The 12,873-nt window shown below is 36.7% G+C and overlaps 1 protein-coding gene across 1 annotated transcript in view; it reads right to left on the minus strand.

Annotated features, from left to right (window-relative positions):
• The window catches only part of RhoGAP54D (Rho GTPase activating protein at 54D), a 129,900-nt gene that overhangs the window by 98,402 nt on the left and 18,625 nt on the right, over positions 1 to 12,873 (minus strand). The window contains exon 2 of the mRNA XM_090390070.1: positions 3,505 to 3,591. Within this exon, the coding sequence (XP_090246196.1) occupies positions 3,505 to 3,591 (87 nt within the window). The remainder of the gene's footprint in view (positions 1 to 3,504; positions 3,592 to 12,873) is intronic.

Consider the following 12,873-nt stretch of genomic DNA (forward strand, 5'->3'; position numbering starts at 1 on the left):
TAATGTTACTAACAGCAAATTCTAAATGGGAAGCAATCAGAGAAGTAAATGCAGAAGCTACTAGGCTATTCATACCAGCAAAGAAATACAGTTTCCAGCTTAGAAGTAAATGGTCATCAGATGAATTGATGAGACTTATGGCAGAGAAGAAAAATTCATGGGATGCATATAAATTATCAGGTGAAACAAAAGGCTACAATAATGTATCGAAGGAGGTCAGGCAACCTAGGGAAGATCAGGAGAAATGTCTGCTAAAGAATGCAAAAAAAAAAAAAAAAGCAGCAGCGACTTCTTTACTTATATTAACAGTAGAAGGAAGGAGTTGAATCACATTGATCCAATTGATGGTGATGGTTTAACTGCTGATAATCCTTCTCATGTTGCTGACAAAGTGAATAGGTATTTTGCATCTACATTCATGCATGAGGACTTCTTTAGGGAAAGGAATGTCAGAAGTTCATCAAAATCTAACAGAGAGCTAAATGATTTTGTGATAACTGAGAGGAAAGTGGAAGAGAAATTGTTGAAGCTTAACATAAAAAGGTGTCTAGGGTAGATGATTGTTTGTTTGTTATTCGGTTTTTAGGAGCATTAGCAACTAAGGCCATATTGCTCCGGGAATATGCGGTGGTCATTCCCTGACCTTTCCGCATCCTCCGTATTTGGTGGTGACGGGCTCGAACCCCGGTCTAATCAAGAAGCGTGTGCTACGCACTGCTGCTCCTTCCCACCTGGCTACGGAGGCGCCGGTGTAGAAAGGTGCAACGAGATTAGTAAAGGGAACAAAAGGGTAGTTTTACCAAGAAATGCTTCAGTTCTGCAAACTCCAGCATCTGGAGACTAGGCACCTGTAAGATCATCTGAGTGAGGTGTTTAAGGCCTTGAATGGATTGAGCAAGCTCAGTGCGGAAGGTTTTTTTCCCTCTTGCTCATACTACACATGTGAGGGGACATAAATTTAAAATTAAAAAGGAAGGTTGTAGGAGAGAATTGCAGAAGTTTGCCTTCAGCTAGCAGGTGGTCGATTGTTGGAACAAACTTTCATCTGTGGTTGTGGAAGTGGGTAATTTGAATAAATTACCCACTTCTAAGCACTAGACAGAGTATTGGAGAGAATAGATAGGCAATGTGGGAGTTTTTTTTTTTTTTTTTTGTGATGCTTTATAACCTTTCTTTCTTGCATCATTTGCCCCTACTAATATTATGAATTGTGACAGAAAATCTTTGGCTACTCTTAATATTATGTAGTTACAATGGATATGTAACTCCTCTGGCCTTGGCCATCCCAACAATAAACAGAAAGTTATTGGCAGCATAAATGTTTTGCCAGCTGTTCATTGGAGCAATAGCTATTTTCTAAAAAGTTTTTTTTAGAAAATAGCTATAATTCTGCACCCTTTCTGGACACTTCATATGTCACTCACTCTTGAAGACCTCTACAGCCACTGTACTGAAGAAATATGCAAATGAGAGAATTCATTTCTCTGAATGCATATTATTCACCATGCTCAAGCACAACAACAACTGACTGACTGGTGGGAAGATGTCACAAAAAAAACTACTAACTCTAAATGTGTTCTGCCAGAGTAAAGTGCACTGAAATGTTTATGCCAGTGAGTGTCTTACATTGCTCATTACCAATAAAACAAATGACTGTGGTCTCTGAAAGAAACAAAAACATGGATTTTAATTGCATTTATTGAAATATCACTAATATAAGATTTTATTTCTGCCAATGCAAAATTCTGAAATGTTCTGAAAAAAAAAAAAAAAAAAAAAAAATAGCCAAGGTTTCAGCAGGTTTAAAGAAGGATATTATTTTATGTGATACTTGGAGGGACAGATTTCTTCCACCAAATGAGTTAATAGTGGTTGCTTTAGAAATCTAATATGTTTCTTGAGTAAACTTTAAGGAGGGGAGAGGGTTGTAATAAACTCATTAACATTTATCAGCAGCTGGCAGAATTTGAAAAAAAGCCTTGTGAAGCCTTTCTAATATTCCAAATTCCAAAAAATGCAACTGTGTGTTATTCAGAGAGCCAGCATGCACACCTACTAGGTTATGACTGTGTGCTGCACACATCTAGCAAATGTATTTTCCTACAAATTTCTGCTGGTACTCCATTGTGTATATTTGCCTGCCATATTTGCTGCATTATTACAGCCTTGCCCTTTTCCAAGGAAGACATTGGGAATGAAGCTGGTTCAAGCAGTGTATGTCTGAGTGTGCTTCATTTCAAAATACTTTACAGACGTTGCACGAAGATGTGGATACACACAATTGCAGAATACAGGAAAAGGAAAATCCCAAGAAACATGGTTTCACTGCAATCACTAAGAGTCACAGCATGTTGTGGGTTCACTGCTGAATTCATGATCACCCCGTGTTTTTTTTTTTTTTTGAAGAAAAACACTTGCACATACTCTTTTATGATGTGAATGGATATCACTTTCATTTACTTTTTGCTGCCATTCCACAACTGCAACAATGAAAACTCTTCAGACTATATGTTCATGCAAACTGGCATACTACTGCATGCTGCTAAACCTGAAACAAGTTCCGAGGTTATAAGTCTTTCTGATGAAAGAGTGTAACCATAATATTGACTCTAGTAGCCCCATATTCACCAGATTTGACCAAATGAGACTTTTGGCTGTGGGACTATTTAAGAATAATGTTTATTGTGCAAAAATTTTTCTCATTTGTTGATCTTAAAGCCAATACATTATGCAGCATGTAAGCAACACAGTACCAGGTAGGTTACATGACACTGCTAAAAATGTTATTGCTCATTGCCATCACACTGTTTAAAATGCCAGATGGCACGTGGACTTTCACATGAACAGTATCAAACTGGTACTGTTCACGTGAAACAATGTGGAACTTCATTTGAATGCTTGTGACACTGGATGTAGCACAAAATATATGCCATGGAAGTGGAGAATTTTCTGATATTAAAAATATTTTTGTAAGGTATAAATAACAATTAATAGTTAAAGATGCTATTCATTGCACCCTATCACTTGTAAGTACGCAATTGAGCATTAGCATATGATACAAGAGAGCAAGCTTATATATACATCAGCAAAAAAAAAAAAAAAAAAACCTTTCCCATTTCACCTATCCATTCCCTCCAATAGTTGGGAGAACGAATAGTTGAAATAGGGAATTTGATTGATTGATAATTTGCTTCAGCAAGCCAATGAAAACAATATACTTTGTTTTTAATCCCTAGGTATCATGCAAGGACAGCACCACCTGTTTTTTAGTCTAAGAAAAACATTGTAAACTTCCCTATCAAAGTACAATCAGTATTCATATATCTTTTTATTAAATAAATGTTTGTAAACCACTGGGTCTTTTACAGGTAGATATACCAATAAGCAAGGGTGAGATATATTACTTTCACAATTATCAACTAACATTATGGCATCAAACACAAGACACATATAAACACTATTCTTAATGTCAATTAAATTCATTTCATATTAAAAAATACTTACTAACATCTTCTCCTAAAAATTGTATAAGCTGGTAAACCTGGCAAACACCTTCTTGAGTTAAAGGCGCACCATCCATGATTCTTTTAGCTGTAGATGAAACACACGGATATTAGTATTATAATGGCCAAGGAAATAGACTTTTTCTGCATCTTCCAAAAAAGGGAGGGGGGGGGGGGTTCTTAATCATTCAGACTTTCCCTACCTTCAAAATGTGACTATCCAATTCTGCTTTGTATTTTATTAAACTCCCTGCATTGACCCATGGCAGGCAATTTATTAGAGTAATATACAACATGCTGCTTGAAGATAAACTTCATGAGATCTAGCCTTCTGTTACTCCTGAAAAACTTTTGATCCCCAGTTCTTGTTTTTAATACCAATGAAAATATACTGCTTTGTTCATTTTTACTGATTCCCTTCAGGATCTTACATACCTTAATCAGGCACTCCCAGAGATGTCTAATTGCCAAGCTTTACAGTCCACACCTTCTAAACTGTTCTTCATATGGATAATGATTAGCACCCCTTAACCAATCTGCTTGCCCTCCTTTGAACCCTTTCTAGAAACTTTGTATCTTTATTCAGATATTCCCTCCAGACCTCAACACAATATTATAAATGCGGTCTCACTATCTTCTTGTATAAATGGACAATGACATACTTTTCCCTATTTGAAAAGGTTCTATACATCATCCTTTGACTCACCTTTGTAAATAGGAGAGACATTTGCCCAGCTCCAGTCCATAGGGACATCTAAATCCAAGGATGATCTCTGTGTACCTTCCTAGCCACCTGTTTACACTGCATGGTAAATTTTATATCTGATTGTAACATAACCTCTAGGTTTTTTTTTTTTTTATCCTGAACTATTTCTAACTCCTCTTCTCATAGCTTATAAGTAACTCCTGGATTTCTGTTCTCTGTTCACCAGGTGCAAAACATTACATTTAGAAGCTTTAAACTTTTAAACACTGGTTGCCATTTTTCAGACAATATGTGCAACATATCCAAGTCATTTTTAAGAAAAATGGCCTGGTTCTGGTCATTAACCACTCTTCCTAACTTTAAATCATCGGCAAACTTTGACAACTCCCCTTGCACTTCCTTGTCAACATTGTTAAAGATTAGAAACATGAGTGTCCCAATACTGGTCCATGAGGGGCTCGACTTGCTACAGTGATCCACACTGAGAAATGTCCTCTTATGACTATTCTCTGTCTCATATCTCTTAGCTAGCCCCTGATCCAATGAAGGATATTACCATTAATCCCAATTTGCTCCATTTTGTATAATGGCCTTTCGTGGGGAACCATATCAAAAGCTTTATTAAAGCCAAGGTAAATAATATCAAAGTTGTTTTTTGCATCTAACTGTTTTATGACTTTGTCATAATAATTAACTAGATTAGTCAGGCAAGATTTCCGCTTCACAAACTCATGCTGTGATCCATTAAGGATACCATTCCAACCAAGATGGTACTGTATTGTAGCCTTAGCAACAGACACCATTATCTTTTCCACTGCCGAAGTCAAATTTACTGGTTTATATCATCACATCTCTTGCACCTCCTTTGTGGAGTGGGAAAGCTTTAGCACTTCCCCAGTTCATCCTCTGGGGGGGGCATTCCAAATGATGATCTCATTAACATCCACAATGTTAATTAACACAAGGTGCATCATGGGATGATGCACCTTGGGCACCTTACTTTCATTCAGCTTCTTTTTCAATAGATGTCTCCAAGATCATAACATCACTGGATTTACAACGTGCTGACTGGTTATTATTGTGTCTTTGTGATCTATGACCATTAATTAAAATTCAAATCATTTCAATAATCATATCCAAATAACTTATTTACTGAGCAAGACACTATTGTCTAAATGATGTGACTTCAGAAAATATATAATAAAATTATACTTCTATTCATTTAACATGCTGTTGTTGTTGTTATTTGGTTTTTAGGAGCATTAGCAACTAAGGCCATATTGCTCCGGGATATGCGGTGGTCATTCCCTGACCTTTCCACATCCTCCGTATTTGGTGGTGACTGGCTCGAACCCCGGTCTAATCAAGAAGCGTGTGCTACGCACTGCTGCTCCTTCCCACCTGGCTACGGAGGCGCCTCATTTAACATGCACAGCCACTTTAAATAAGTATAGGCACAACACAGCCCTTAAGGTGAAATACTATTTTGTGTATCTCATAGTGAGTTCAAGCTCTCAAACCATGTACTATCAAATAATAAACCATTCATTAGATTGGCAATATATCTCCAATCCTCTGAAATAATGTATACATGATTTCAGAGGAAACTTAAAATTTTTATAGATGCCATTCCACTATTGGCTATACCTGCAGCATACTGAAATGTGACAAATACATGATGACTCAATACTGTTCAGAATGAGAATGGTTCTACATGTTGTTGTTGTTGTTATTATTTAGTTTTTAGGAGCATTAGCAACTAAGGCCATATTGCTGCGGGAATATGCAGTGGTCATTTCCTGACCTTTCCGCATCCTCCGTATTTGGTGGTCACGGGCTCGAACCTGGTCTAATCAAGAAGCGTGTGCTACGCACTGCTGCTCCTGTCCCCCTGGCTACGGAGGCACCCTATACCCATGATATTCTGGAATATGATCTTGCTCTGGGCATCGATGTTGGGATGGACAAGTTCTGAACATGTTATTTTCTTATTTAACAGTTGGTTAAAGTTACATTTTTATTTCTTAAATTAATTGAATTTTTTTTTCTGTGATTAATAGAAGTGAAAAGTAAATAATATTAATTATGTTGTTATCAAGTTATTAATTTGGTGCTTTATAGATGTTATTTACAACATTTATAAAGACTATAAACACTTCTAAAACAATAGAAGTGAAAAGTAAATAATATTAATTATGTTGTTACCAAGTTATTAATTAACTTATAATATATAAAAGTAATCATTTTCACTTCACTGCACATACTTCCAAATTTTTGTAATATTTTGTAATCAACAGTGCATGAAATGTATTACAGGTTCTCTGATTTAATAAATTAAACAATCGAAGTATACTGTCAACACTTGTGTACATTTCTGCTGTGAAAAGAAAATAGTAATAATTAATAATTTATGTATTTAGTAATTGATAACTGACATTCAGTGCAAACTGAGAACATTTTTTTCTGTGCATCCTCCATTTCTCTAATAAGCATATGGTAACAAACATAATATCCTACGCTTCAGCTTACAATATACAGTATATGGGTAACCTATGTGATATTTATGAAAAAATGAAATAATAACTGCCACAATTTCTATCATTCCTATTTTGAACAGCTCAAAAAAATCTTTCTAAAGAGCTAAATAGGAAATTTCTGGAAATCCATTTTCTAGGAGTCAAGTTATATGCAGATGGATGGAAGGCAATAGGCATTTTACACATACCGTATTTCCCCATGTATAAGACGCACCCTTTTTCAAAAAATTTGGGGTCTAAAAATTGGGTGCGTCTTATACAGTGGTTGTAGATTTTTTTACTAGCATTGCCCGCTTTTTCGTGCTTGTTGTCTTTGCGCTCATTGTTTCGCACTTGTTACCGGTATATTAGGTTACGTTTTGCCACGTTCTCCCCAGAAATGGCTCAGAAAAGATTTTCGTACAGTGCTGAATTTAAGTTAAAAGTGATCCAGTTTTCAAAAGTGAATGGAAATCGTGCTGCTGAACATAAGTTTGGTCCTCCTCCAATTGAGAAAACAATCCGAGACTGGCTACGGGAAGAAGAAACCCTACTGAAAACACCACGGCAGAAGAAGGCCATGAGAGGCAAGTCAGCAAAATGGCCTGATTTAGAGAGGGAATTGAAGATATGGATTGAAGAGCAAAGGGCAATTGGAATTCCTGTGTCCACAAAGATGGTTCAGCATGAGGCAAGAAGAATTGCTGATGAAAAAGAAGTTACTGATTTCAAAGGAGGACACAATTGGTGCTTCAGGTTCATGAAACGGAATGGACTAAGCATGCGTACACGCACCAGACTTGCCCAAAAGATGCCTGAAAGCTATGAGCAGAAGGTCCTTGAATTTCATCGTTTTGTCATTCAATGTTGGAAGACACATCAGTTTGAGTTGGGACAGATTGCAAATATGGACAAAGTCCCCCTTCAATTTGATGTTCCAAGTAACAGAACTGTTGATAAGAAGGGGGTGAAAACTGTAACTGTGAAGACAAGTGGACATGAAAAGAGTCATTATACAGTTTTTCTAGCTTGTTGTGCCGACAGAACCAAGCTGCCTCCTATGCTGATTTTCAAACGCAAAACAATGCCAAAAGAAGACATTCTTCGAGGAATGATTGTCCACGTTCATGACAAGGTTGGATGGATCAGGATGGGATGGGATGAAGATCTGTTTCGAGAAAGTTTGGGGCAGGAGACCAGGTGGGCTCTTACACAAACCTACCCTATTGGTGCTTGATCAGTTCAGGGCACACATAACAAAAAACACAAAGAAGATTGCTGCAGAGCAAAAAACCAAACTTGCCGTCATACCTGGAGGAGGCTTGACATCCCAGCTCCAACCAGTTGATGTCAGCATTAACAAACCATTCAAAGCTGCCATGAGAGACGAATGGAACCAATGGATGAAGTTTCTGGGGACAATTTGACACCAGCAGGAAGAGTGAAGAAACCAACTATAGAAGTTTGTACCTGGGTGAAAATATCCTGGGATAATATCAAGATTGAGATCATTATCAAGTCATTTAAGAAGTGTGGCATTTCAAATGCCATAGATGGAACTGAGGACGAGGCAATATATGAAGACAGTGATTTGTCATCAGACACAGATGAAGACAAGCTAATGGATGGGAGTTTTGACAGTGATGAGGAGTTGTATGAATTTTATGATGAATAAAACTTGAGTTCAATAACTTTATGCAATACATTTTTTTTCAAATTTCGGGCCCCAAAATTAAGGTTTTTAGGTGCATTAGCATACAGTATATGCTAATGCACCTAAAAACTTTATTACACAACTGTTACAATACTAAACAACATAGTAGATTTCAGGTGACTGTTTTCATTAGTATAATGACATATTCAATCACTGCATTTGTGATTATATTCCTCTAGGGAAAAGTTTATCATAAAAAATCCTTAATGTGAATATGTGGAGAATACATGTTAAAGTTATAAAATTCAAAACATTTGGAATGAATGATCACCTTGACAAGTATTATGTTTGAAGTGAACAATTTTTAAAAAAATTCTAGTGGTAATTGCATTTCCAAATGCAATTTCCTAAAACAATAATCCTTAATGAGTGTACTACTTATTAGAGAAATATACTGATGAACACACTAGTAAAAGTGAAATACAAGACATCTCTTGCCAACTGAAACCATCTCTAATCATAGTTTTGCTTGTTCATAGTTCCCCTTTCTTCTCTTATCTTGCCATTTGTCAACTGTTTTGCTTATTCACGGAGAATGCAGTGACTCAATAATCACTAAATTATTCAAAGAATTGGATTAAAAAATATTTCAAATATCAGTACAATTCTTACACATTCATCAAATATTACAATTGCTTTTAATAACAAATCTTGCATACTGTAAAATTGAAAAAAAAAAAAAAAAAAAAACATACTTTAACTTGGGCACATCTGTAGATCCATTTCAAATTATTTTTAATATACAAATATAACAATACTGTAATAACATTAAATTAATAACTGTTCAGTAATCAATTACCTGTAGTGCACGAGTGCGCACACACACGCACAGTTGAACTTCCCCATAACGAATTTGATAAATCCAGCGAAAAAATTCTTTATAGAGAAATTTCATTATACAGAGAATATCTTTTTTATTAAAAATTGTTATTTAATTAGAAAATTAATCTACATTTATTTTTAATGTATTTTATTTCAAAAAATACATTACTAAAATAATTTAAATAAGTATTAAAAAATACTTATTTAAATTACATTTACACAATTTTTGCCGGTAAGTATCACAAATTAAAAAAATCTAATTTTCGTTTCCACAGTACAATTAAAAAATGTCTGATTCTCAAAGTAAACCTCATATTTGTTCAGAGCATTAAAAACATTATCAGGAACATTTTCATAAAATTCTAGACCCATACGAACCATTTTAAAAGCGTTAAACATTTCTTTGCGTGTTGGCTTTTCGATGGGTTGTTCTGATGCGTCTTCAGCATCATCGTTAATTTCTTCATGATCATGGTCGCGTCTAACACTGTTCAGTAGTATTTCATCTTCATTTGGATGTTCTGCTGTAGTCAGATCTTGATCTACATAAACATAACTATCCAGTGTTATTTCATTTTCGATGTTTCCAGACGATTCTAATAATGTCCAAAAGTTTTTCAGTTGTGAAAGGGGCAATTCATCTTGTTCGTCCAGTTGTTGTTCGACTTCTGTATTCAATGCAAATCCCGCTTTCGAAAAACAATTTTGAATAGTGTATTCAGTGACATCATTTGTCCAAACTTTTGCCAGTTCAGAGATGCAATCTCTAAGGTTAATTGTAACCTCCAAGTTTTTATTTTCTGATAACGTATTGACAATTTTGATTATTATTCTCTTTCGATAATTAAATTTTTAATAATGCCTTGGTCCATTGGCTGGAGTTTTGACATTACGTTTGGTGGTAAAAACAACTCCGTTCTCCCAACTCCACTAATCACTTGGAGTTCTTTGACTTCCTCTCTTTGCAACTTGACTTTCTCCCGTCCAACTTTCCTAACAGTGAGGTAATTTTCCTTGGTGATTTTAATGTTCACAACTCCAGCTGGCTTCCGTTTTCTAGTCACACCGACCCAGCAGGTCGAGATGCTGGGGCTTTTGAATTACTAATGAACTAGCACAGATTGTTCATTTACCTACAAGAATACCAGACAATCCTAATCATACAGCCAATACGCTTGATCTTTTTCTCACAAACAACCCTTCTAAGTACACGGTCAAAGTGAGAGGTCCTTTAGGCACTTCAGATCACAACTTGGTGATTGTCTCTTCTCCAATGGAACCTTTATCTCATGGCTATTCCCAACCTCGTGTTGTTTGGCATTACAAGAATGCAAAATGACCTGCGAGATTTCTTTTCTTCTTTTCCTTGGTTGGATTACTGTTTCAAAACTTCTGATGTCAACATTTGCTCAGATCGTGTCAGTGGAATTATTCTTGCAGGAATGGAATCCTTTATCCCACACTCCACTTTAAAATCTCTTCCTTTATCTAAACCTTGGTTTTCCAATAAATGTGCTAAGGCTGTTCAAGAGAAGAACGTTGCATATCGTAATTGGCTTGTTTCTAATTCTTCAGTTTTATTTTCTGCCTACACCAAAGCTCGCAACAATTGTACAGCAGTTATTAATCAGTCCAAACTAGAGTTTGAACAGGATAAGAGTAGAAAACTTGCTTCTTGCCCTAATGGTAGCCAAGCATTCTGGTCTCTTGCCAAAGCTATTGGCCGCAACTTTTGTCCATCTCTGCTCCCACCTCTGTCCAAACCAGATGGTTCTGTTGTCACTTCAGCCACGGATAAAGCTGACCTGCTAGCATCCCATTTTTCTTCCAGCTCATGTATTAATGATCTTGGTAACACACCTCCCACTATTCCCAACACACTCCATTCAATGCCTCCTGTGGTCTTCCGTCAAAAGGATATCAGAAGGATTTTGAAGAATATTGATGCTAAGAAAGCTCCAGGTTCTGATGGTATTTCTCCACTTGTTCTCAAAACCTGTGCTCCTGAACTTACTCCTATTTTTTTCCGCCTTTTTTCACTTTCTTATTCCAAAGGTGTTTTTCCTTCTGCTTGGAAATTTGCTCATATCTAGTCAGTTCCTAAAAAGGGTGACAAATCACTCCCATCCAATTATCGTCCCATTGCAATTACTTCTACCCTTTCTAAAGTAATGGAGAAATCAATTAACCGCCAACTCTCTTAAACTACCTAGAAACCTTCCGTCTGATCAACGATCGCCAGTATGGATTCCGTCAGTGTCGATCCACTGGTGATATTCTGGCTTATGTTACCCAATTAAGGACTAATTCAATGGAAAGGTTCGGTGAAACACAAGTAGTTGCTCTTGACATCTCAAAGGCTTTTGATCCAGTTTTCTCTCTGATCGCTCACTGAGGGTGATGGTAGATGGCTCTCTGTCTTCTAACTTCTCCACTAATGCCAGTGTCCCCCAAAGTTCAGTTCTTTCCCCCACTCTTTTCCTCTTGTATATTAATGACCTTCTTCCATTGACTGGAAATCCTATCCATAGTTTTGCCGATGATAGCACATTGCATTCCACTTTTCATTTTGAGAAACCTTGTCCTGCTCAATCAGCTTCAACTTCTCGAAAATCTGCTACCAATTCCTTAAATGCCGATCTTCAGGTAATTCTCCAGTGGGGCAAAGACAACTTAGTTGATTTCAACCCTTCTAAAACTCAGTCTTGTCTTATATCTACCAAAAAGGATTCTTCTGCTCCTATGTTTATCTTTAGTGACACTCTGATTTCTAGGCAAAATGATATATCTGTTTTGGGGATTACCCTGACTTCTAATCTCTCTTGGCACAAGCACATTACAAATATTGCTTCCTCTGCATCTAAAAAACTTGGTGTTCTCTTTCGCTCTCGGCGTTACTTTTCTTTGACACAGCTGTTCACTCTGTATAAATCGCAAATCCGCCCTGCCATGGAATATTGTTGCCACATCTGGGGTGGTGCCCCCAAAACCTCTCTCAGGCTTCTTGATTCCATTCAGAAGAGGGCAGTTAGGTTAATTAATGATTCATCTCTAACAGAGTCTCTCCACTCGCTTTCTCATAGACGTACTGTTTCTGATGCATGCCTCTTCTACAGATACTTCCATGGGCACTGTTCTTCTGAATTGGCTTCTATAAATATGATAGTATATATTTCGGCTTCATAGGGAGGAATTGCAAGTTGCTGCCTCTAATGAATGCTTAATTATTTATTCGTTTTATTATAATTTAACTTTCGTTAACATTTAATATAATTCAATAGTAATGGGTCGATATGCTAATTTAGCAACGCCTGTGCCGCCATCTATTTTCCTTTTTTCTTCTATATAAGCTGATTCAGCTTACAGTATGTCAGTGGTGTGGCTCTGCTCTAGAGTGCTGTCTGTTCTATAGTTTATTTTTCGCTGCATAAGGACCACCGCCGTGCAAATCCTCTGCATTGGTGGATCGATCGGAGGAGGGAGGGTGAATTGGTACTTCGATCTTTTCACCACGGCGACGATTTGTATAGCGATTGAAAAGCAGCGATTCCATGACCATTATTGGCCTCGTGGTCCTCTGTCGATATGGGGCATAATGGTCAGTCTATTTTA

This window comes from Mastigoproctus giganteus, chromosome 2, assembly GCF_048544385.1.
Source record: "Mastigoproctus giganteus isolate SK-2022 chromosome 2, ASM4854438v1, whole genome shotgun sequence".
Classification (NCBI taxonomy): domain Eukaryota; kingdom Metazoa; phylum Arthropoda; class Arachnida; order Uropygi; family Thelyphonidae; genus Mastigoproctus; species Mastigoproctus giganteus.